The 27556-nt window shown below is 34.1% G+C and overlaps 1 protein-coding gene across 1 annotated transcript in view; it reads right to left on the minus strand.

The window, feature by feature from the left end:
• Window positions 1–877: 877 nt before the first annotated feature.
• CSMD3 (CUB and Sushi multiple domains 3) overlaps window positions 878–27556 on the minus strand; it is a 1224761-nt gene continuing 1198082 nt past the window's right edge. Inside the window, exons 64-71 of the mRNA XM_015145899.3 lie at window positions 26034–26145; window positions 22724–22903; window positions 20015–20080; window positions 15231–15389; window positions 12410–12522; window positions 9546–9633; window positions 6739–6874; window positions 878–2891 (exon numbers count right to left, since the gene is read on the minus strand). Of these exons, the coding sequence (XP_015001385.2) occupies window positions 2732–2891; window positions 6739–6874; window positions 9546–9633; window positions 12410–12522; window positions 15231–15389; window positions 20015–20080; window positions 22724–22903; window positions 26034–26145 (1014 nt within the window). The 3' untranslated portion in view covers window positions 878–2731. The remainder of the gene's footprint in view (window positions 2892–6738; window positions 6875–9545; window positions 9634–12409; window positions 12523–15230; window positions 15390–20014; window positions 20081–22723; window positions 22904–26033; window positions 26146–27556) is intronic.

Here is a 27556-nt window from a genome sequence, read left to right on the forward strand (position 1 = left end):
CATACATCCCAGAATTTAAAGTATAATAATAAAAAAAGAAAGAAAAACAGCAGAAGAGAGAAATTAAAAAGTGGACGAAAAAGGAAAAGTAAAAACACAAAGTAGAATAAAAAAAAAGATGAAGAACAACAAGTGAAATTATAGATGTGAAATGAGTGAAAGATGGAGGTAACAAAGTTAAAAAAGAAACTACAATTCTGTCAAGAACCATACTTTTCTAAAGCTAAAGTGTAATAAACAGAGATAGACTATACAGTCTGGAGTTTGAGGTTCTGAAAATATAAAGACACTGTGTTTTGTAAAAAAAGAGTTATCTAATAAAATTGAACTTAGTAACTTGTAATTTGAATTTATAGAAACTTAATAAGTTTCTTGAATACAGATTTTTACACGGTCCATTTATTTGTGGAAATCCTCCATCCTGACAAAAATATATTTGTTTTTGAGTATCAGTTTAATCTATTCAAAAAGTTTTGAGTTCATGTCTAAAGAGTATAACATATCTATATGAAAATATACTACAGACATATTAGAAATCATCAGATGTAACTAAATTTAGACCGTACCGTTAAATATTAGCATTTAAGGAAACTTCTAAGATGGGATTCTTGTTCTTTTTCTAGCAAACCACTCATTCAACATAAGACGAAGTTCTTATGTTACTACTGTATTTACTTAGAATCAATTTTCCCAAAAGTGTCATAATTGAGGAAGTATGGAATTTAAAGAAGAAAAACGCTCATATTTCATTATGTTGCTAACTAAATGTATAGAATATGCAGTTTGGGAACTTTTAAAAACAACAAATGAATGTGCGCTGTTCATTTCTTTTACTAACCTGAACAGTTGCAGTTTATTTTGGGGAAGAAAAAACACATTTTACAAAAGCAATTATCCATTTTTATTTTGTTTACATTGCACTGAAAATTTACATCATACTTTTACAAAGTTTCTTTTCATAAAAATATACTTCTTTACAAAAGTGTATGCATTAATATAAGAGGAGTAGCCAGTTGCAGAAGAAACATTGTTTAAACAAGATCTTAAATGTATTAGCCTTAACATTAATGAATGAATCATTGTTATTGCAGTCATTTGAATAAACAAGAATAAATAACTGATGGCATAAAATTTAAAACTGCATCCTGCCAGTAGAGTACAATGTTGAGAAAATTGTATGAATTTCCAAAACAATGTATCTCAAAGTGGTTTACAAGAAATTCACTAAATGTTGTAGAGATAGATCCAAGCAGCGCTCCCAGGTGCAAGGGTTTCTCTTAGGCACTCTGTCTCATGATACAAAAAGTCGAGACTGTTCACAGAGTTATCCATATTTGAAAGGGACAACAACAAAGAGTTAACACTGGGTACATGATTTCATTCAATGAAGTAAAACATGCTATAAAAGGAAGACAATGAGCTATTAAATAAAAATGCTGGCATTGCTGTATGATACAGTTTAAATGAGCCACCAATAACTTACAAATACATATCTTAATTTGACATTGAAAGAAACCTGTTGTATCTGAAACTTGGTGTTTAAGAATAAAGGTATGGAAATTTAAAAATATATAAAAATATGATAAGTCCACAATTTTAGGCAATAAATTTATATTGGTGATTTATAATAACAATTTTTTTCAGTCATTATGTTTAATGGCTAGACCAAAATGTTTTTCTAATACATTGTTAAATGAAAGTTAAAAGTGTCAAAATAACAGTAAATTTGAAGACTTAACTGGAAGGAAATGTAGATATAAATAGAGTAGATTATTAGGACATTTTATTTGGTCTTTCAAAAATATTGTAAAATGAAGGCTGGTAAGTTTGGTGTCTCAGATAACTGCAAAATAATAATCTTTCTAGACAATTTTTGCCAGCCAAATGGTTTTTGGGTGACAAAACATATTGAAGCTACTATCACATTTGGGATTAAAAAATAATAAAAATAAATAGAAAAAAACATATTGAAGCATGGAGTTAAACACTACCCCATAGCTCACTGAATAATACTGGTTACTCCATAATGGGGAAATCGGGAGAGTAGCACAATGAACTTGCCATTTGCAGAAACTATGACAACCAGTCCAAAAGAAGAAGAGCAATACAATACTAAAGAATAAAAAACAGAAAGATTCAAATTGGAATGGGCAACCTTATTTCTTCTGAGACATAAATTAGCTCGTAAACATTTAAAGTCATAACTCAATCTTAAATAAGGAAAACAATGTCTCAATTAACAAGAACGAATGGCAGATAGAGTGGTATGAAAGACAGATTTGTGGGCATGATGTAGCTCAGGACAGTTAAAGAGAAGTCAGTGATCTATTGACTCTTGTAAGTATAGCTCTTATTTCTACCCTATATCTTTTTTTTTTTTAAACCCAGTCCCTCTAATATAGTTTATAAAGCACAGAAATACTGATAGTGGATGCTCCTCCAATATATGCAAATAAGTTTATGTTTTAGAATAATCTCCTTTTTAAAAAAAGCAAATAAACTGTGAGTAAGCACTCTCAGAGTGCAGCCAAATTTCTGTAAAACTCTCCATGGTAAACATGAAGAATTATGGTCCAGTTTATGAAAAAACACTCTTCTGTATCATTCCTCAGGAAAAGGTGACCCAGCAAGTCCTGAAAAGTGTGCTTTAATTTTTTTTTAGCAGTGAACTAAATGTGCACTGTTTTGTGTGTCGATTTCCAAGCTTCTGAAGAAGGCAAAGGTTGCCTCGTTATACCATTGTGCAAACCGTGTTCAAGTTGGGATCAAATCGTACTGCCTTCCCTTCCACTGACTTCGTGTTGGTGTCATACATGGGATTTTCAAAAGCTGCTTGGCCATTGTTATTTTCATGAACTGAACATCCTGTATACTGTGTTTTAGGTGCAGTCCTGTTGATGAGAACATTGATTAGCTATGTGTTAACTTTCTTACAGAAATACCAGACTACAGCTCAAACGTAATGTACAGCATTAGCAAATAATGTAACTTAAAAATATTGAGACATCATAAACACAGTAAGTCAATCTTGAACAATTTCCTTGTTACTTTAAAAACTTGAGTGACTTTTAATTTTACATATAATACATATTTATATACAGCATCAATATTATTAACATAAATATAAATAAATGATATGATGGCTATAATAAATTTTTTTACTACAAAATTAGGAATTATTATGACTTATCATTTATGGTATAAATAATGATGATGGATTTAAGTCTCATTGCTATTTATTTGTTCATCAAGTATTTACTGAACATCTATTACACACCAGTCATGATTCTAGGCATTGGGTATATAATTTTTTTTTAAAAGACTAGTCTTTACTTTCAGGGAGTTCACACTGTAGTGATAGAAAACAAGAATAAATTAAAATAAATAAAACCAAAAATAGTAGCTAATGAGAATTATGATGATGAAAAGGAAAATGGTTAATATGAAAAGTAGCTGGAAGCCACTTTAGGAAAGGTAATAGAAAAAAGTATGTTTTAGGAGGTAAAATTTAATCTGAAACTTGAATTAAAAGTCGCTTCCACACTAAAAAGAGAAGGAGATTCCCTGAAAAGTACACAATTAATGCTGAGGCTTAATTTGGAAAGGTACTTTGGAGTATCCCAAAACATGAACACTCAATTTTATTTTTTAAATGGTACACATTAAAGTATGCAAATTCAAAAAGTCAAAGAAGAAATGGCTACACTCATACTCAAGTAGTGAAAATAATTTCTAAAAGATTACTGACACTAAGTTAACCAGACACATGAATTCTGGGTTAGTTGGTTGAGGATGCTGGTCTTGAAATTCTGATTCATTTCTTTATTTCTTCCACCTTTGACTAATGCTAATCTTGTTTATCTTTCCCACAAAGCATATATAACTTGCTCACATTTGCAATGGAAGACAGACAGACTTGCTGCTATTTGCTTCTGGGGCCTAATTCCTAAAACGGATATATCTTAAAATAAATTCGTTTCTCAACTCTGGTGTTGTTTATACTGAACAATCAAATTTTAACTATTAATTTTATTGTAATTTGTAATGCCGTTATATTATTTTACTGTCACTAATGCATTTTCTGAATTTATCTATATTTCCAAAATATTAGGTGATTTCTATGACAATAATTATAAAAGAAACTACCTTAGGTTATTGGGAGAAAGCTAATAACTTGCTCTTACTAGGTGTGTCTAATACTATAATTCTACTGGATCACATTTTTTTTCAAAACTAGATCTAAAATAAAAACCAAAAGCAACATCATTGCCTTCTGATTAGGTAATAATCATGAAGATACAAAATAATTGCCCTTTCTTAATATTCAACAACAACTTGAAGGAAAATATCATCAAGATTTAAAACTTCACACCATGAATAAAATTTAACTCAAAATGAATCAAAGCCCTAAACACAAGAGCTAAATCAATAAAACTCTTAGGAAAAACACATGGCCTTGAATTTGGCAATGGTTTCTTGGATTTAACATCAAAAGTACAGGTAAGAGGAAAAAAAATAAATTTAACTTCATCAAATGGAAAACTTTTGTACATCAAAGAACACTCTCAAGACAGTGAAAATACAACCCATGGAAAGGGAGAAAATGTTTGCAAAACATATCTGATAAAGGTCTAGTGTCTAAAATATATAGAGAATTCTTACAATCAAATAAGACGAACAACCCAAGTTATATATGAACAAACTGCTTGAATAGGCATTTCAACAAAGATAGACAAAGGGCCAACAAGCACATAAAAAGATGCTCAACATCACTTATAATTATGAAAATGGAAATCAAAACCACAATGAGATAAAGCTTCACATACACTGGGATGGCTATAATGAAAAACAAAAGACAAACAAAAGCCCCCAAAACCCAGAAAATAACAAGTGTTGGTTAGGCTCTGGACAAAGCAAAACCTTTATCCATTGTCGACAGTAGTGGAAAATCGTGCCACTGCTGTGTAGAACAGCTTGACGGTTACTCAGTAAATTAAACATTGAATTGCCACATATTCCCGTAATTTCATTCCTGGGTATATACCAAAAAGAACTGAAAATAAGTGTTCAAACAAAAACTTATACACAAATGTGTACAGCAGCACTATTCACAGTAGTCAAAAGGTAGAAACAACTCAAATGTCCATCAACTGATGAATGGACACATTCATTCATACAATGGAATATGATTTAGCCATATAAGAGAATGAATTACTGATGCATGCTATAACATGGATAAAATTGGAAAACATTTTGCTAAGTTTAAGAAGCCAGATACAAAATGTCACATATTGTATGATTCCATTTATGTAAAATATATGCAGAACAAGCAAACAGATTTGTAGTTACCTGCAACTGGGTGAGAGGAGTGAGGAGTGACAACTTAATGAGTACAGTTTCCCTTTGGCATTTTTGGGGTTCCAAAATATTTTGAAAATATACAGTAACGACGGTTGTATGGGACTGCAAATGCACTAAATGCCACTGAATTGTGGTCTTTAAAATGGTTAAAATGGTGAAGTTTATGTCATATCTATTTTACCACAATTTTTAAAAAGTTGACATAGGTTGTCCTATAAATAAATTTAGTGATTATTCTTTATCTATCAATAAAATCTGATATTGGCTAGACCTAAGTAGCTGGTAATTCACTTTCAGTACACATTTATATAATACTAAATAAATCATTCTTAGATGTTGCAGAATGACCCCAAATGAAAATATCAATTTTGTGGTGGCTCACACCTGTAATCCCAGCACTTTGGGAGGCCGAGGCAGGCGGATCACGAGGTCAGGAGATTGAGACCATCCTGGCTAACAAGATGAAACCCTATCTCTACTAAAAATACAAAAAATTAGCCGAGCGTGGTGGCAGGTGCCTGTAGTCCCAGCTGTTGCTCGGGAGGCTGAGGCAGGAGAATGGTGTGAACCCGGGAGGTGGAGCTTGCAGTGAGCTGAGATTGTGCTACTGCACTCCCATCCTGGGCGACAGAACAAGACTCCGTCTCAAAAAAAAAAAAAAAAAAAAAAAAAAAAAAAAAATCAATTTTGGAGGAAAGGCATTTAGGTTATAGTCATTTAATTATCTGGCTACCCACATATTTTCTCTTAATAAGGGAGTGTCCCAAATAGTGGGACATAGTAAAGCACTCACCAGGATTTGTAATGGACTGAGAGAACAGGATCTACTAATAATATGTACAGCTATGTATTAGATCTATCACAAATATATTAATTACAATTCACCAAAAAGCAACAGAAGATGAATGAGTAGATTAGAGGATTTTGCCATCTGTCTGCCTGGGTAAAATCAGTTAGTGTTTTTATGTGAACTAAGAGGTTTGAACACAAGCTTCTTCCTAGTTTTCTAAATGTATCTGGCAGTAGATATTACCTCTTCAATTTAAACTTTAACCTAGATTTTCTGTCTCTAAAGTCTCATTATAGATAATGTAGAAATAACTTCTATAATTAGGTCCACGTCAGGAAATTGACAGGCAAAAGAAAGGTTACACTGAATACTTGTGCAATTTAAAAGAGCACTTTTGTTACCTTGTATGTAGTGTTGCAGGGGTGGTTAGGGGAAATAAGTTTTTCAATGACTATAGCAATAGTTAGCACACAGAGATTTCAACAACACAGAAAAAAATCTGAAATTAAGATTTGAGCTACAGCAGCAGAAATAATATGAAAAATAGATTTGGGAAACACTTTGTAGCTAAAAATCAATGAGCTTACCTTTGTTTATAAAGATAAAATCCAAATCCTGCAAATATAAGTGCAAAAAAAGGCACAAGAATAGCAATGGCCACAGAACTACTATTTGTACCATGAGGTTGATTTGAAGTATTTAAACCTTCTGACATATTCAGTCCTACAAAATAAAAAATAAATTATAAATACAAAATCAACTCTTTTATCATAATTAATTTCTACTCCCATGAATCAATTAATTTCTTCCATTCTCAAGATATCTACCTGGAAATCACATAGTAAACAAAAATAATTCATGAAACTCCTTCAACTCATTTTCACATATGTTTGGACAATGCCTTTTATGTAGAAGATATGTTTTTCCAGGAAAGGGTAGAGACTGAAAAATAAGCAGAGTCCCTGAACTAAGGAGTTTATACAACAGTGGGAAGACGTATGGAGATACTAATAAGTGTATATATCAAGCATGAATTAACTGTCAATGTGTTTTAGAAAGGAAAGCAGTAATTCTGGAGGATATACAACATTGACTTGAAAAATCATCATAAGCCTAGAAGTGAGAAGGTAAGTGACTTAGGTAGTGGATGTGACAAGCACTGACATGAGATAGGAGTGGGAGATTAAAACAATAAACTATGGCTAGACTATAAAAGGGAATAAATATTATTCTGACGAACCCAAACTTTTTTTTCTTTTTTTCTTTTTTTTTTTTTTTTTTCTTGAGAAACCGTCTCACTTTGTCACCCAGGCTGCAGTGCATTGGAGTGGTCATGGCTGACTGCAGCCTCCACCTCCCTCGCTCAAGCGATCTTCCTGTCTCAGCCTCCCAAGTAGCTGGGACTGCAGGCACATGCAATCACACCTGGCTAACTTTTGTATTTTTTGTAGACATGGAGTTTCACCATGTTGCCCATGCTGATCTTGAACTCCTGAACTCAAGTTAGCTTCTTGAGTTCCACTTGCCTTAGCTTCCCAAAGTGTTGGGATTACAGGCATGAGCGATGGCGCCTGGCCCGAGTTACTATCCACCTCCGTGAGGAACAACTGAAGGTGTTTAGAAACAAAAGACCCAGTGATATGACATGAGGTTTAGAACATGACTGTAGTAGGATGGACTTCAGGGAATACAAACTGGAATCAGGTGTAGTTAGAAAATTGTAGTGACAATCGAGATTAAAAAAAAAAGGAATTAAAATTTAAACTAGAGCACTAGGAAGCTAGGAAGTGCATGGGACAATAGATTTGAGGAAGATTTCTTAATGAAAATTAACAGAACTTGTTTAGGTCGATGTAAGAGGCAAAAAGACACAGGATTACAAGTATTCTACTTGAAGCTCAGTAAATGCTGATGGCATCCGCAGAGTTAGGAAATGAGAAAAGCTGTGTTTATCGACACATTTGCACAGGAATGAGGGAAAAGGAAATAGCTAGCAGTTCTTTCTCAAAAGGAAGTAGTTCCTTTGTTATGGGTTCTGCTTCAGACTTGTAGTGTTTGAGACACTTTGGAGAATATTACATGAAAATATTCAGCACTAAATTACACAACTGTGTAAATGCACTATGTTAATGAGTGTTTCATCCTGTTTTTAAGACGAACACAGGCAGGATGTGATGTAAATGGCACCTTATTATTTTTCATGTAGAGAAAGCTAATTTATCTTTTTGATAAACAGTTATATTTAACTAAACCTCACCTTTGTCGAGGTTAAGGAAAATTAATATCTTAGTTTTCACCTTATTTTTCCTGTGACGTAGTACAGCTATGTAAAAGCTCAAAATTTTAAAAAAGTTCATTTTTGGCCAGGTGTGGTAGCTCATGCCTGTAATTCCAGCACTTTGAGAGGCCAGAGGGCAGATCACCTGACGTCCGGAGTTTGAGACCCACCTGGCCAACATGGTGAAACCCTGTCTCTACTAAAAATACATAGCCAGTCATGGTGGCTAATTCCAGCTGCCATGGTGGTGTGCATGGTGACCTGTAATCCCAGGAACTTGGAAGGCTGAAACAGGAGATCCCCTTGAATCAGGGAGGCAGAGGTTGCAGTGAGCCAAGACTGCGCCATTGCACTCCAGCCTGGGTGATAAGAGCATGACTCTGTATCAAAAAAAAAGTTAATTTCTTAAAAGATAAATGTCAAATAATAATTTTTAGAGCCTGAATTTATTCTTAGTGTATCCCAGTCACAGTATAAATAATGGGAGACAGTAGACCTTAGGATAATTATACACCAAAAGCTATGTGTATAAACACATTCTTGCAAGACCATTAAAGGTTTACATATATATAGAAGAGTTGGAAATAAAAATGACAAAGTTCTTTGCTTCCCATTGCAGAAAATTTACATATTTGAAGAGCACCAAGTCCCCAAAAGGGGCCCATTCCTCAAAGTTATTTTCTCGTTCCAGACCGTATGAGTTTCTGAAAGTGTCACTGCATTTTCAGAGGAGTGAAAACTGTGACAATATTCAAACTGAAGAAAAGTAGCACAGTTCTCATGAGATATGATAACATAATTTACAGTTTAATATTTTCTTTTTTTATCTATATCACTTTTTCTCCTTTTTATGTGCTTAAAGGCAAGTCAGTTTGTCATATTTATTAGAAATATCATGAAAACCTAAACACTGTACAACAGAGTTGGTACATAAAGATCCGATATTTTGAAGAATATCATTATTTAAAAGGGTTTTCAAAGAAACAATGCATAGTCCTGGCAGTGCAGAATTTACAATGTAGTAAGTGTGCCTAATGTACAGAATCCACAGTCTTTTTTTTTTATGATGTCTGGAATAATAACAGAAGTTCATGAAAATCAAAATGAATAAATTACCCAGTCTTTGTAGGCCAAATTGTCCATAATCTTTGCCTTGAATAAATCCTTGAAATACGTAAGTAGCTCCATCAGGCTCCGCAGAAACCTAAAAATATTTAAAGAACCAAATATATTTGAATACTGGTCATAGCTATGTTTTCCCAGCCTTAATAAATACACAATTTTTTTTCTGAAATGAATGTTACCACAAGTTCCTTTCTTCTATATTTTCCTCCTTTGCAAAACATAGCACGTTGTGCAAATTTTCCATGATTAAAAGCAAAAGTAAATTTTCTAATTTGAAATAATTATGATATACAAAAAAGAGATTGGTTATTAATGTATGATATAGTTATAGATTTCTTAGAGGTTAAGACATCTGCTGTCAATAAAAAGCAATGACATGATGAAATACAATGATCATTTAAAAATTAAAACATAAAAATACTGTATTTTGTAAATTCTATTACAGTTCCACACCCCGCTCCCCCAATCTTCATGAGAAGAGTTTACTCCCTATCTCATTGAATTGGGGCTTGGTCCTGTGACTTGCTTGGGCCTCTGGAGCATGGGGTTGGGATTGACAATAGTTCAGTTGCAAGCCTAGGCCTTAAGAGCCATACTTTCCATCACACCAAGTGGAAGAAGCCAGCCACAAAAGGCCACATATTATATGATTCCATTCATATGAAAGTCAGAACAGGGAAATCTATACAGACAGAAAATAGATTAGTGGTTACTTAGAGCTGGTTTGAGAATGTAAGGCAGGGATTGATAGCTAAAGGCTGTGGAGTTTCTTTATAACATGAAGAAAGTATTCTAGTCTGGGAGAGGTGGCTCATGCCTGTAATTCCAACACTTTGGGAGGCCAAGGCGGGCGAATCACTTGAGGTCAGGAGTTTGAGAGCAGCCTAGCCAACATGGTGAAACCCCCATCTCTACTAAAATTACAAAAATTAGCCAGAGGTGGTGGTGTGTGCCTGTAATCCCAGCTACTCAGGAGGCTGAGGCAGGAGAATCGCTTGAACCTGGGAGGTGGAGGTTGTAGTGAGCCGAGATCATGCCAGTGCACTCCAGCCTGGGCAACAGAGTTAGACTCTTCCCCGCCCCCAAAAAAGAAAGTATTTTAAAATCAGCTATGATGAGGGTTACATATATGTGTGCATATACTAAACACCACTGAATTGCACATTTTTAAGTGGGTGAATTGTAGGATAAGTGACTTATGTCTACATTGAGCTGCAAGAAAAAGGCATAAGTCAATGGATTTGAGCTTATTTCAGAATCCCAGCTTATTTCAGAACTACTTGCTCCTCTAAGAGTTTTGGACTTCTGACAAGAGAAGTACACGCTCTAGGCAGCAAGTGCCCTTTCAGGCGCTGCGCCAAAATGAGATGATGAGACATGAAGACCTGGACTTAATACCACAGCCTCAAGTAGTGCCTCCACAGCTAACCCATTACAAATGACAAATAACTACATACTTATTATTGTTTGACCCAGAGGCTTCATGGCTATGTCTAATGTTGCCAATGCTAAATACTACATGCGCCTTGCATTTGTATAAAATATTATATTTAAAAGGTACTTTCTATGCATAATGTAATTTGATCTCATAAGTAAAATAGGAAATGTTACATTTCAGCAATTCCTACTACTAAGTAGTAAACTGATGTATCCTGAAGTTTGTGTTAATTAATGGCAATTAGTTACCTAAGTCATGAATTTTATTATAAAAGTTGTAAAAATCTTGAATCCTCACTCTAAAAAGCAAAGGATACCAAACCACCCCTGGAAGTCTGACATTTCACAACAAGTGATTTATTCTTTATTATCAGACATTATACTCTGGGTGTGGCCACCTTAAAAAATAAAAGTACTTCTAAGGAGAAGCTCAAACTCTAATATCTTAATGAATCAATTCACTTTGTTTCCTACATAAAATAATACAATTAAACAATCTGAGTGCATTGAAGATTTGAGTTAGTTCCCAACTCCATGAATACAGAATGCAGAAATAGGATGAATGCTTTTTTTCCTCAGGAACCAAACTTATTGAAGCCTACTAGATAGTAGGTTTCTTGAACTTATTGAAGGCTTATTGAAACTTATCGAAGGCTACTACATAGTAGCCTATGACCCACTACAGTATCTTCTTTACCATTAAGTTTTCCTTACAAAAAAAAGGCTTGGCACTTGAGAGGACACAGTCAGATCTCTCATGCTGACTCTTCAGCAAAGACTCCTGGCCCTTGTGTTTTCCACTGTCAATCTTAAAACTCCACTCACATAAATCACTTAATAGAAGAAGTGACTCCATGGTGAAGCTACAGGAACTGTCTCCCCACAGGAAGCAGCTCACATAAGTTCCTTTTCGTGGACTTTATAAAATAGCCTAAATTCATGCTTCAATATAACAGGAATATTTAATTTTCTGATGTACTTTCTAAATATGTTGCATATTCCTTAAGTAGTAGTGTTCCAAAGATTGAATTATATTTTATCCAGATTCATTTATCATAGTGTTGACTGTAGATGGAATATATTTGATGAAATCAGTGAAAAACTAAATGCAGATCAGCACACACACACATACACACACCCACATCCACCCATACCCCTCCCACACACACATACACCCCCCCACACACACACGCATACACCCACTCCCCACACCATACACACACGAAAAAAGTAAGCAAAGCATATCAGAATCCAGTATTCCTAGGCTTGTACTTTAGAATACTAAATATTTATATTTACTAATATACATGTATGTGTATGTATTCATAATTAGCTAAATTTAGAAAACTCTCGTTTCCTGAACAAGCTATAAATTTATCATTAAAATCAGCAGCAGATGTTGAAATAACTATACTTACAAAGCCATCCATTGCCCAATTTTCTTCCTTCATTTTCTTCACAGAAGCATGAGCAGGTACTTTAATAAGATATATGCGTAACATTAGGCGAGCTTCCTGGCTTTTATATACCCCTGTAAAATGCAAGGACACTTTAGTCTACTTAACTTTGTAAATAGTTATACTTCATTTTATTATCATTCCTTAAATAGATTATGTAAAGATATGTAATAAAAGAAGAAATAAAACAAGGGCAAGTCAAAGATGGCTTAACCTATAATGCTCTTTGCAAATCGTGTAATATACATTGATTTATCTGTCTTCTGAAATCCTCAACTTATTTCTTAATTGTGGGGCTTAAATTACCTATACTATCACAATTAAGCACTAGTGTTCTTAATAACATCATCCCATGATATTCAAAACAAAATGATTTCTTCCCACAATCAGATTCTGAAATTTTCAAGCATACAAATCCAGTGCTAAAATTCCTGATATTTTCCTTAATAATAAATTAGGTGACAACTCTGTGAAAAAAGAGTATTCTAGGTGCTGCTTGAGTTACAGCAGCATATAGGAATATATGTTGTTCCTATTTTTAATAATTTCCAACAAAGTAGGAGGTATAAGGAGGTATAAGTAAGGTAAACAGCTAAATAAAACACATGAGAGAATGTGATAAATTAAAAGCCAGAGAGAGATCATTTCACACTGGAAGGATCAAGGAATAGTTATTAAGGAAAAGCACTGGAGGGCCAAGCACGGTGGCTCATACCTGTAATGCCAGCACTTTTGGAAGCCAAAGCGGACGGATCGCTTAAGTCCAAAAGTATGAGCTTAGGAGTTCCAGACCAGCCTAAGCAACACGGCAAAACCCCATCTTTAAAAAAAAAAAAAAAAAAAAAAAAAAAAAAAAAAATTTAATTAGCCAGCCATGGTGGCACGCACCTGTAGTCCCAGCTGCTCAGGAGGCTGAGGTGGGAGGATGGCTTGAGCCCAGGAGCCAGAGGTTGCAGTGAGCCGAGATGGCACCACTGCACTCCAGACTGGGTGACAGAGCAAGATCCCATCTCAAAAAAAAAAAAAAAAAGTATTTGAACTGGTTCTTAAAAATAAAGTAGGATTTTTAATTTGGGAAGATAAATACAAGCAATGGCATAAGAAAAAGAAGCAAAAATATATACAATGATTTTTACACAGTAAGTATTCTAAGGGTAGCAATAAGCTGGAGTGCAAACATGTTTAGGGAAATAATAGAAAATAGGATCTCAGAAAAATATCTGATAAACCGTTGTTTAAAACTTGACTGTATTCGTTGATTCTAACTTAATTGTTCACCTATGTAATAGGGCACCATAATATGGAGGGTATGAAAAGACAATGAGACATAGATCGTGGCCTAAGGTAAATTATAATCAATAGGCGGAAGACATAAAAGTAATTGATAATAATATTGCTGAAAAATCGCTACAATTGGTTTATATGGAGACAGTAAGTGAAAGCAAATTAATCTAATTATTTGTCTTTCCATATACATAGAAAACTCGTCCATCTAGATTAGAATAAGTATACATTTATTTTGGGCTCTTTTATAGAAAATAAAGAAAAATTTTGTTAACACATCAAAGTTACATAAAGCATGAGCCACAATTGAAATGTATTTAAATGAATGTTTCATTCATTTAAAGTTTCTTTCAATTAATATAATGTAATTATATGTATTTTAAAAATTATACTACATATTAAATTCTAATATTTTTACTTTGTGCTTAATGGAGGATCAATCAATAATAAGAATGACACTCAATATATTTTCTTCTAAAACTTATGAAATCAATGAATATAATTTTATTTTCCATTTCTTACAGCACAAATTATATTATTAATATTTATATGGGTTATATATAGACAAGAATTTTACAGTATATATTTCATATTTGCAATATCAAATATAGTGCTTCATTTTGAAAAATGAGAGCAATTATAATTCAAACGCATTAATTTGAAAATATTTATTGAGGCCTATTTTGTCTCAGATGTTCTGCTAGCCTCTGGGAATACAATATTAAGTTGGAAGGCAAAGAACTTTCTTAGAATTTGTTTTATATTGTTAGAATATAGACACATAATAAATAATAAATATAACAAATATAATTTCAAATATTGAAAAGAAAAAAACAAGGTAAGGTTGCCTAAAACTAAGAATATGTCTGACAGCATTTTTAATACAAAGGTTCCTTTAGGTCAGCTCACTGGGAGTATTGCTTGAGGAGGTGACTTTTGAGAGAATATCTGAGTGTTAGGAAAACCAGTGCAATCAAAGATAATGAGAGATGTGTGTGCTGGACAGAGAAAACAGAAACTTAAGGAGATTGACCAGGCTTTGGTTCCCTTATGCCTATTTAAACAAGTATAGCTCTATCTTTATTTGTCTTAAATACTGGATATCCATCTATACATGGTCATTTGAAGAAATAGTTTTGTGGCCACAGAATAGTTGAGAAATCACTGATTTGTTCTCTGTGGTTTTATGAGAATAGAGAAAGATTTAGTTGTATTCATACCTAAATTAAAAGTTATGATCTAATATATGACATCTAATTCTAGCTACCAAAAATTATTGAAGGAACTTATTTTAAAACTAGTTTTATATTTCTGTAGTAATATTCATTCATCAATCCAAAAACCAGAAAACCTTGGTTCTGAGTGAATATGAATGTCATCAAAAGCAAATGTATCAAAATAAACATTTCACCACATAAAAAGTGTTAATAAAAATGATGAAATCATAATAGAAATAAAGGCATGAAGGTATATTTCATTGCTGTTTGTATTGCGATACCTGAAAGTAGCAGCTCCATGTTGCTATTGCTCAGTGTTGCGTTAACTCTCCCAGTGGAAGCATTGAAACTAGTAACCGTCAAGGTCATGGGTTGTTTCCTTCCTTTGAAATTGTAAGAGCCTTTCCATATATAATTTTGGGCAAATACATCATCGGGAACTGTGAATAGATTAAATATACTACACATTAATTGTACAATGCCATATAAATATAAGCATTAGAGTATTAGTTTATTGAATAATGATGTATTGCTAAATATACAATAATGTTGAATGTGTTACAAAATTAATTCTTCATATAAAAGTGTTTCCATTTTTTAGAATAAATCAACATTGTAATAATCTAGAAAACACCAGTTAAAGACATTAGGTTTATTTTTAGAACCCAGGTAATTATAAACTTCACTTATATTTGGTCTTTTATACAATATATTTCTTTCTGAAGGAAAATAAAATAATTACACAGCACCATGGCAGTAAAACTATACACAAGTCCCAAGAGGCCTGCTTTTTTTTCTAGCAGTGGGAATAGATTTTTAAGAGGAATAGCAAAGAGTTAAATTCCGCCTTTGCAGAAAGGTCCTGCAAAATTATCACCAGACAGTGCTTCTGTGTTCCCCCTCATAGAATACTGAGTTTAGTTCTTCTAATAACAGATGGTCCTGAAGAAGAACAGGGCTCTATCATATTGACAGCTTTGAAGTATACAGGTATTTTTAGAAATTGTCACTAGTATTATTGGACTCTCCAGGGTGAGAGATATAGTGTGGTAGAATCAAAGAACATTCTAAAGCTCATAAAATTTTCATCTAAAGAAAAAACACTATTTTAGATACTAGCCAAAAAGACTTATTGTATTTATATAAATTATTTATGTAATTTAGAGTTATATAAATTAGTTATGTCAAAGTCTACACAGCTTCTGGGCAGCAGCTAAGAGAAGCTGCATTAATCCTATACCTCACAGCATAGCGCATCCCTAGAAATCAGGTATTCAAGGGGCCCAGGCTTCTTTAGATGAATGAGTGAATGAAGTGGATTTAGGAAAAAAGTCCTTTTTTTAATTTGTCTAACAAGTTATCGATGATTTTTCATCTGATATATGCATGTATCATACTTCTTACCAGTCAGATCACAGGGATTTCTGTTACAAGCTGTGTATTCCCTGAATTCTATTAAACCAAGAAAGCAAAACTACTGTGGCGGATCAGCATAAAAATACCCTAAGAGTTGAGTTTCTACTGAATATTTCAGTAATAACTTTTTATTTCCATGATAATTTATAAGCAATATAGCTCCTTACTTTGATACCATTGCCAGCTTCCATTCTTATTACTTTGGAGTAATGTAATCACTGTGTCTTATTCATGATTTTAAATGAAATACTGCTGAAGGTTTTCTCACATAACATGCTATTTGCCATATAATTTTTACAAATAATTTTACTAAGATTTAGAATTTATTAAGAATTTTTAAAAATTATAAACAGGTGTCAAATTTTATCAAATACTTTATTTGCAAATATTGCAATTATAATTTTTTGCACTAATCTCTTAATGTGATACATTACTTTTAAGGATTATTTAAAACTAAAATATCCCTGCATAGCTATGATGAATCCAAATTGGTTCTTGTGGGTGTTAAAGTAAACTAAATATGGCCTGAGAAGGACTCCATAGTTCTATATTTGAGTCCTTGTAGATGAACTGCAACCTAACTTAATAGGCACACAAGATTGAAAACCTAATTTAGGAATATGCACCTGAAACAATAGCTGAGCCTTGGCCAATCCCAGCAGCTGTACTTCCACTATTCATACACTGATGAGTGTTCAAAATGTGTTCAAATAAGGCAAACACAGAACTGTAAGCAATCCAGTTGTTTCTGTCCCTCCCTTCTGATTTCTGTACACTTCCTTTTCTTTGTCTAAAAATTTGTTCTGACCACGAGGCACCCTGGAGTCTCTCTGAATCTGCTGTGATTCTGGGGTCTGCTTGATTCACAAATTGTTCATTGGTCAATTAAACTCTTTTAAATTTAATTTAGCTGAAGTTTTCCTTTTCACGTGGATTATCATTACTACAATGTTGAATTTGATTTGCTAAGATTTTATGTAAGATTTTCTCATCTATAATCCTGAGTCAAATGGACCGGAATTTTTTCGCCTTTATAATATCTTTATCCGAGTTATTAGAGATATGTTGAGCCTAGAGAATGAATTTGATTGTCTAGAAGAGATTTTATAAAACTTGAAAGATTCATTCTGTTCCTTTAAAATGTGGTGAAACTTACCAGTAGAGCCACATAGACCTCATTTTCTTTGTGGAAATAATTTTAACCAGTTCTTTATTTGTTATAAAATTATTCACATATTCTTTTATTAGTTAGTTCTAGTAAGATGTAGTGTTCTAGTAATTTGTCTGTTTTGTGTAAATGTTTTTAAATGTTGATAGTTGACAGTTTTCCCTTAATATGTTTTGAATTTCATTAATCTATGTAGTTATGCTCACATTTTCTTTATTATATTATTTTTACCAGAAATTTTGCTACTTTGTTTCTAAAAAGAATGGCATTTGGTTCTGTTGAGATTCTTCTATTGTTTTGGGTGGTTGCTTGTTTTTATTATTATATGATTTCTGCCCTGTTACTGTTATAGTCTTAATGTTCTCTTAAAGGGACACAACTAATTAATTATGAGGCTTTTTTCTTCAATAATGTAAGGAATTTTTTTTTTTTCTTTTTTTTTTGAGACGGAGTCTCGCTCTGTCACCCAGGCTGGAGGGCAGTGGCATGATCTCCGCTCACTGCAAGCTCCGCCTCCCGGGTTCACACCATTCTCCTGCCTCAGCCTCCCGAGTAGCTGGGACTACAGGCGCCCGCCAATGCGCCCGGCTAATTTTTTTTTTTTTTTTTTTTTTTTTTTGTATTTTTAGTAGAGACGGGGTTTCACCAAATTAGCCAGGATGGTCTCGATCTCCTGACCTCGTGATCCGCCCGCCTCTGCCTCCCAAAGTGTTGGGATTACAGGCATGAGCCACCGCGCCCGGCCAATAATGTAAGGATTTAAGGCACAAATTTCCCTCTTAACTTTCCTTTTCTAATAGCCCTCAAGCTTTGATACTTAAATTTTTCAAAATAATTAAATTCTAATATATTTTGTGTTAATGTCTTCTTTAATTCACAAATTATTAGTACTAATTGTGCTCTGAATTTCCAAACATACATGAATTTTTTTAAATTACATATTTTCTTATTGAACTTTAATTGCATCCTGGTCAGATATGAGCTATGAAGACTAACTTTGTTTTAAAATTTGTTTAATTTTATTTATTATTTAATATATGAGCAGTTCTTTACAGATTTGATGTGCTGGAGCTACTATTCAGAGCTTCCAGCTGGTCCCAAATCAAGCTTGCCCTTAGAAAATTGGGGGCATTGATGAACAATTATGGTTTTCCGACTCTGTTGCAAACAAACTCTGCCTTACTTTTATGTATTCTTTGATTTTCTCAATGGCATTCTGCATGTTTTCAATAAGTGTTGAATGTATCAGTGTAAATCGCAGAACTTTATGGTCCCTCCAGTTTTATAGTATGTACATGGAGCACTTCTAAACCCAACTAAAATTAGATCCTAATGTAGTTCTTGGCCCAATACAACTGAGAGAAATCTGTTTCCAAGGTTAAGATAAGATATTAAGCTCTTATTTTACTGGCAGCTTTTTAATAGTATCACATAAAAAATACAAATACTGAATAAGAATGATATGGTCCGGCTCTGTGTCGGACCCAAATCTCAACTTGAATTGTACTCTCATAATTCCCACATGTTGTGGGAGGAATCTGGTGGGAGATAATTGAATCATGGATACTGTTCTCATGGTAGTAGATAAGTCTCACAAGATCTGGTGGTTTTATCAGGGGTTTCTGCTTTTGCATCTTCCTCATTATCTCTTTGCCTGCCCCCATCCAAGTAAGACAGGACTTGCTCCTACTTGCCTTCCTCCATGATTGTGAGGCTTCCCCAGTCACGTGGAACTGAGTCCACTTAAACCTCTTTCTTTTTAAATTGCCTAATCTTGGGTATGTCTTTATCTGGAGTGTGAAAACAGACTAATACAAAGCAACTCATATATTGAGCCCTTTCTATGGGCTAAGCACTTTGCACTTCATTTGCATGAAGCTTATTATATAATTATTTAATTATTATTTATTTTGTATAGAAAATATATGGAGACTCAGATATATAAAATAATTTTTTCCAAGGTCACATGTAAGAGAGTGTATAAGATGGGAATTACATCAAGATTGTAGGGCTTTAAAGTTTATGTTTGTATTGATTGTACTAGGTTTTCTAGTTGGCTTTTTAAATCAAATAAGTGAAAATAAACTGGTCAAGTCCTAGAAGTTACTGATCTTTATTCTCATACCAAGTGTATTTGAATCCTTTTTAAAACATATACATTTAAAAATTTTAAATAAGACCTTATTTTTATTTTTATATTTTAAATGAAAGTATTGTCATTATGCTATAGTCATTTACAGATACTCTTCAAGGAAAATTTCAATATTTTTAGCAGACAGAACTATGAACAATACTTTTGTAATACTAACATGTCACTGTATTACATTGCTTTAAATTCAGCATCTTGTGAATTATCAAATTCAAGACAGTCATAGTTTTTATACTTAAATATGTTTTTTAAATACACAGCTACTATGCCAAGAAAACAGTAGACCATTTTTAGAAATAATGAATTCTAGAAAAACAAATGACATTACTAACCACTTAGCTTTGGGCTGGGTGTTCCCAGTGCAGGTCTGGGATCTTTCACCAATATTTTAGAACCAGCTATGAAAAGAAATAAAGGTGTTTACAAAAGTTGATGTAATTAATTACATACACATGTGCGCGCGCGCACACACACACACACACACACACACAACGTGATGCACTGTCCATTTTATTATCTGACATTTCACGTAGATAGTTTTCTCTAAAATATTCCATTCATCACAACATCTCAGTACCCTACTCAATACTCATTATGTAACTGTTGATTTCAGTAATTATTCCCATTACAGTCTATTGGCACAAGGGGCAGATTTGTGTTGCTTTATCATCTTGGGATGTTATTTCTTATTTTAAAGGCATGAACTAAAGTGGAGACAGTTGCCTCCAACATGGAAGCTGAGAGTTGAGGGTCGTTCTTGTTGACAGAAGGCAAAAACTATTTGGGTAGGGTTTACATTTAAAAATCAAAGTTTGTTGAGATAATTAAAGATGTCATTAGAAATTGGATAGACTCAAAGGTAAAATCTTCAAGGTTTTAAACCAAAACCAAAAGTAGTCCAAAACTAAATAAATCATGTAGGATGTAGAAGTGACTGGAATATTATAGGAGCCATGACATGAACGCCTTGTAAACAAGGTATCCTAAGAACAATGTAATGTCTTAAAAGACTGTAAAAGGATGTGATTTGGGCAAACATTGCTCTGGTTGCGAAATAAAGAAAACTTTGGAAAGGAGCAAGTACAGATATGGCTAGAGAAGTTAAGAGATACTGCAGTAGTCCCAGTAGAGATAATGCTGAGTTAGAGTATGGTAGTAGTGACAATAAACCAAAAAGGGGAAGAGATGTTAAAGCTATTGAAATTGTGGTGATTCAGAAGGATAGGAAAATATCAAAGGAATTTACTAGATCTCTTGTGTAACTATAGGATGGTAATATCACTGAGGTAGGGAATACCAAAGGGAAACTATAGGGAGAAAAGAAATTGATGAGTTTAGTTTTGCATGTATTGAGTATTGAAATGCCACTGAAGAATTCCAGTAGAGATATCAAGCAAACAACTGAATATGTAAGAGTGAAGCTAAAATAAGATAAATAAGCTAGAAATATTAATTTGTAAGTAATCTACATAAGGACTGCTATTGAAGCCATTGGCTTGAATGACATCACCTAAAAGTGAATACAAGATGAAAACAAGAGATGGCTGAGCACTGCATCTTTAGAAAATCACAAGTAGAAAACAATCAGTTTATAAAGGAAATAGAGAATGGATACCCAGAATTAGGAGGAAGTAAAACATTTACTCATTCAACAAATATTTATTGAATGCTTTTCACATGTAAGGTACTGATTTGTGTTAAAATTACAGTTGTAAAAACTTTGAGTAAAGTCTCTTATGAGATTATATTCTAGTTGAAGAGGGGTAGATAGGAGGACAGGAGAGTGGAAGCAGATAATGACAAGCAAACAAACCAAAGAATAAGGTCTTCTCCTACTACAGGTATTTCAATCATTTAAAAAAAAAAGAAAAGAAAAGAAAAAGAAAAATAGAAAGAATAATAGCAGAGGAATGTTCTGGTAAAGAGAATGAAAACACTTCAAATAAAAGAAAGTAATCGTCATTTACGACAGCTGCATTAGATAAAAAATTAGAAGGCTTTACAAATAGGATTATTTGGATATAAGGAAATGGATTTTGTTGATGACCTTACCAAAAACACTGGAAAAACTTCCTTTACTCCTTCTTCTGGCAATATAACCCTTTTCTAAATGGAAATTGTCCTGACCGAGCAGCAATAGGGTGGACACTTCACCCACATCTGGTCCAAATATTAGTACCATAGAATCCAGGCTGAGTAATGGATTTGGTGATGGGCTTCATTCAAAATTGTGGCAAACAGAATCCCAGATAGTGCTTTCCTGACCAAACTTTGGGAAGGACTCTTTCTACTAGGGTTACTCTGGCAGAGTAACCTAGGCATTATAGTAGCAATTTTCCCTACTCTAATGAAGAGTGTACCCACATAATTTATGTTCACCTGGTATCTCTATGACCTTATTTGGAACGAAGGCCTTTGCAAATGTAATTAACTAGAGATCTTGGGATAAAATAATCCTGAATTTAGGATGGGCCCTAAATACAAGAACTGGTATCCTTATAAGAAGAGGAGAGGCCACACAAAGATACACAGAAAAGAAGGCCATGTTGAAATGGGGTAGAAATTGGAGTAAGGTGAGGAGTCAATGAAAACCCAGGATTGTCAGAAGCTATAAGAAAATCGGAAGAGGCAAGGAATGGTTTCTGCTTAGAGCTCACAGAGGGCACAAGGCCCTGCTGACACCTTAATTTTGGACTTCTGGACTTTAGAATTGCAAAAGAATAAATTCCTATCGTGTTAAGCTAGCCAGCTTATGGTACTTTGTTATGAAAGCCCTAGAAAAATAATATACCTACCTTGAAGAGAAAACTTGAAGATAGAATAAAGGCAAGAAGTAACATTTGCATGGGAAAAAAGCTTTGAATAGATTCATAAAATTTATATATCTCTGGATCCAGAAGTGCTTACATTACTCCTAGACTTGGAGTTAATCAACAAATTTCCCTTGTTCCTATGCTAATTTGAGTTGAGTTTTTGTCTAGAGCCAAGGAAGGCAATAGTACAATCTCTTGTGTTAAAAAGATTCTATAGAGAAAACTTACCTTCACAAACAGGAACTTTTCCAGTCCAGGTGTTATCGGATCTACACACTCTATGTTCTGTTCCACCTGCTAGGAAGAAGCCAGGCTGACAGGTATAAATCAGTGTATATCCATGAGATGGAAGGTCCATCCCTACTACATTTGCATGAGCAGGAGTTTCTGGCTGTTTACAGCTGTGGGCTATATTTAAAAAAGACAACAATATAAATTTTCTATAGATATGTTAAGAAAATTTTGAGACAGGAGTCACAATACATTTTAGACATACTTCAATATCTTTATATACATATATCTTTGAATAATTATTCTAATAAATCACAAAAATGTTTCAATGCAAATATACTTATTGATTTCATACTTTAGCATTTCCTAATCCACCATTTGTGGAATACTAGTAGATGTTAAATAAAATGAGAAAAAAAAAACACATTGTCAATAACTAAACTCACAAATGTATGCTTTACCATTTTAGATAGTCACACATTCTAGAGAGTCACAACAAACTTCAGCATTTCAAAGGATCTATGAAGGTAAGATACCTTTTAATGTTTGTCAAGCTCAGGTTTTCTATATGAGTTCAGAAAATATTATTTTATGAATTTTAAATTTATTATATTTATTTTAAATTAAAAATCTATTTTCTATGGTTAAATAAAACCACAGCTAATTATATTGCTTTGGTATTAATACTTCCTAATAAAAGTACATTTTAATAATTGTTTTACATATGGAATTTTCAGGACATATTTGGATCCGTACACTAGAAGTATCATTTTATTCACCTAATTATCTCCTTTTCTCCATGTTTCCTTCCACTCCTTATTCTCTACCTTGATTACACCGTATCTTCCCCTTATTTCATCGGTCTTATGTCTTCTAAAGACCATTACTTTCTCAGTTAGAGATAAATGCTACAAGAAACTTTTCCCCTAAAACAGATAGCATTTTTAAATAAATTCCTATTGTGTTAAGCTAGCCAGCATAACTTCATTATGAAAGTACCATAAAGAAGAGATCTATAAAAGTGATCTCTGAAAAAAGTGTTCTGTGGATAAATTTTAGAAACCAATACTTTTCATTTGTTTCTTTTTTTTTTTTTTTTTTTTTTGAGACGGAGTCTCGCTCTGTCGCCCAGGCTGGAGTGCAGTGGCCTGATCTCAGCTCACTGCAAGCTCTGCCTCCCGGGTTCACGCCATTCTCCTGCCTCAGCCTCCCGAGTAGCTGGGACCACAGGCGCCCGCCAGCTCGCCCGGCTAGTTTTTTGTATTTTTTAGTAGAGACGGGGTTTCACTGTGTTAGCCAGGATGGTCTCGATCTCCTGACCTTGTGATCCACCTGTCTCGGCCTCCCAAAGTGCTGGGATTACAGGCTTGAGCCACCGCGCCCGGCCTTTTCATTTGTTTCTTAATGGCAGTCCATAACGGTATAAATAATAGCTGACATTTTTTTACTCCATGGGCTAAACATTGTGTTAAATGACTTTTTGTTTTTGTTTTTGTTGTTTTTGAGATGGAGTTTCACTCTGCTGCCCAGGCTGGAGTACAGTGTCACAATCTCAGTTCAATGCAGCCTCCACCTCCTGGGTTCAAACGATTCTCCTGCCTCAGACTCCTGAGTAGCTGGGACTACAGGCACCTGCCACCACACTCAGCTAATTTTTTGTGTTTTTAATAGAGATGGGGGTTCACTATGCTGACCCAGCTGGTCTCGAACTCCTGACCTCAAGTGATCTGCCCACCTCGGCCTCCCAAAGTGCTGGGATTATAGGCCTGAGACACCGTGCCTGGCCTAAATGGTTTATATTTACTATAATTCAGTTAGTGAAATGTAATCCTCCTGCAGTAAGTATTGATTAGGAAAACTACAGTCTGTCTCTACTGCCTTCTTAAGCCCTATGTTGTGGACATGTTAGAAACTTTGAGATGCTTTGCAGTAACAGACGCTGTTTAACTTTATTTAAACTATCATATCCCAACTGGAGGACATCAAAGAACCATGGTTTACTATGAAACTCCTAGTTACAGCACACACAGCTGTTTTAAGGTACACGTTCTGAGGAATTCTCTTTTAAGGAATTTTCCACATTTAAATATAAGCCAACAAGGCACATAACATGGAATCTCTGTGGAGTGTTCTCCTGCTTTAAAGTAAGCCGCTGGTCCCTAGGTGCCCCCACAATCATTTGGATGGTTCTGAACAGGGATAGAGTAAATTCACTGGGCTTGTGTAGGCTTCAGCAAATCCTAAAAGCTAGACACCATCCTAAAAAATGTTTCCACCCCAGCTTACTTTTTTTCCATTTTTCACCAAGAAACACAATTCAAAAGATAAGGGAGTAGATTTTTTAAAAAGACATCTGGAGAGAAAGAAAAGCCAAATAGCTGACCAGCTGGAATTCATTTCTAATTGTATGTCAGCAAAAGTTATTTAGTGACCCTGGGCTTTGTTCTTATTTAATCTGTATAGGAAGTGCTCTCCACTTAGGATCAGAGAACATATAAAGGAAATTCGAAAATTGTTTTCAAATTTGTGGCCAAGTGCCCATGAATATTTCCTTTCATATATGTTTTAGTTTCCCCAGATTCTCAGATAATATTTTCACAAGGGATTTTTGAAAATTAGAAACTGTGGCCGGGCGCGGTGGCTCAAACCTGTAATCCCAGCACTTTGGGAGGCCGAGACGGGCGGATCACGAGGTCAGGAGATCGAGACCATCCTGGCTGACACGGTGAAACCCCGTCTCTACTAAAAAATACAAAAAACTAGCCAGGCGAGGTGGCCGGCGCCTGTAGCCCCAGCTACTCAGGAGGCTGAGGCAGCAGAATGGCGTGAACCCGGGAGGCGGAGCTTGCAGTGAGCTGAGATCCGGCCACCCACCCCAGCCTGCGACAGAGCCAGAGCGAGACTCCGCCTCAAAAAAAAAAAGAAAAAAAAAAAAAGAAAATTAGAAGCTGTTAGATTGGCATCTTGGGTATTTTAGATTACTTCAGACTGATAGGTGCAGATCTATAAACTAAAACCTAAACTAATCATCACCTAAAATTACCAGTTGGCTAAATATATAAATAAACATAAGGTCTTTACAAAAAGAACAAAATTGTGCCTTGTGCTTTCTGACTTACTTAGAGAGTGCTTCCCAATGGCCATGGGTTTATGATACAGTAATAAAATTACATACATAAAATATGATTTTTAATCTAAAAGTCAATCTGATACACCTATAGATGTAAATTTATTTGTATACTTGGGAGAAAACAATGCATATAAATTCTTACCCATGATAGCATTATTTCTTATCCATAATACTTACGTATGCATTCAGGCTGAATTCCACTCCATGTAAGATCAGGGAGGCAGGTGCGTGTTGTAGAGCCTTGGAGAAGGTGTCCTTTTTTGCAATGGAACTGTACAACACTTCCTACCTATAGCAGATAAAAGAGAGAAAAAAAAAATGTTCAACTACAACTTCAAATATGGCAACAAATACGGCTTGAGTGAGAAAATGCTATCAAGTGAAATTCTGTATGGTGGAGTTGGAAGAAAAAAAGAATTGAAATCTGATTTAAAATAAAATGGGAAAAATTCAAAGCTAAAAAAATAAAATCCTGACTTTGTTTACATATCATCATCAAATAGTTGGGTCCTTAGTACATATACAGATACCAAGTTTTTTTGCCATCGGAATTTGAAGAAAATATTTAAGACACCAAAAAATCCAACAAGCTACACATGAATACAAGATAGAGAGATGATTAAAGATAAATAAACGAAGCTTGATAAAAATAGATATGAAAATAAATATAGCTAACCACATAAGAAACAAACAAATATTGAAGTGAAAAATGCAATATGAGATTAGAGACAAAGGTGGTTACTGAAGGTGGTGGTGACAGCAGAAATATACAATGGAATATATACTGTTTGCACTAGCTTTTAAGGGTATAGAAATTAGGAGAATATCTAGGATAATGGATTTCAAAGTGTAGTCTCTAGGCCGGTAATATCAACATCTCCTAGAAATTTGTTAAAAATGTCAATTCTGAGGCCTTACCCCAGACACATAGAATCAGAAACTCTTAGGGTAGAAAAACCAGCAATCTGTTTTAACAAGCCCATTGGGTGGTGGTAATAAACACTAAAGTTTGAAAATGCCTTATAGAAAAGCAGAAAAGATAATAACATGATGAAAAATGTATGTTGGTTAAAATACATATCATTTGCTTTAGGGGAAAAGATAGTATATTAGATTGGCATTTATTGTTTACAAAGTGAGCAGGGCAGGTAGAGGTTTGGGTAAGTGGGAAGCAGGGGTATATAATAAATAAGAAAACAAATCACCACAGTAATGTACATGTAGTTTTAATTCTGGATCTCACTTTACTTGAATAAGTCATATCTCCTATCTCCTCTTTGAGGCCTAATGTCTCATTTATAAATAACAATGATAATATTATTTGTATTGAAATCTGTTTCAAGGATTAAATTAAATAGAATATATACTCCACTCCACCCTAGGATGACACTCAAGTTTTAAATAAATTACAGGCATGATGACTCAATTGGAGAGATAAGTAAGAATTAGTTTCTGAAGGGTCTCAAATAGCAGGCTATGGTATTTAGAAGAATTAAGAGTAGTAATTCTAATTATGAGGCTGGCACTGCCATTTTACATTGGAGTGGATAAAAACTGTACAAACTTGTGGCAGTAAGCCTAGGAAAAAAAGTCATTTCCTCAAAATAATTACAAGAAAAAAATCAACATGATTTATTGAATGATTAACAGTGGAGGATGAGATAAGGGATATTTAGGGTCTGCCACTTTGGACTTCTCCA

This window comes from Macaca mulatta, chromosome 8, assembly GCF_049350105.2.
Source record: "Macaca mulatta isolate MMU2019108-1 chromosome 8, T2T-MMU8v2.0, whole genome shotgun sequence".
Classification (NCBI taxonomy): Eukaryota; Metazoa; Chordata; class Mammalia; order Primates; family Cercopithecidae; genus Macaca; species Macaca mulatta.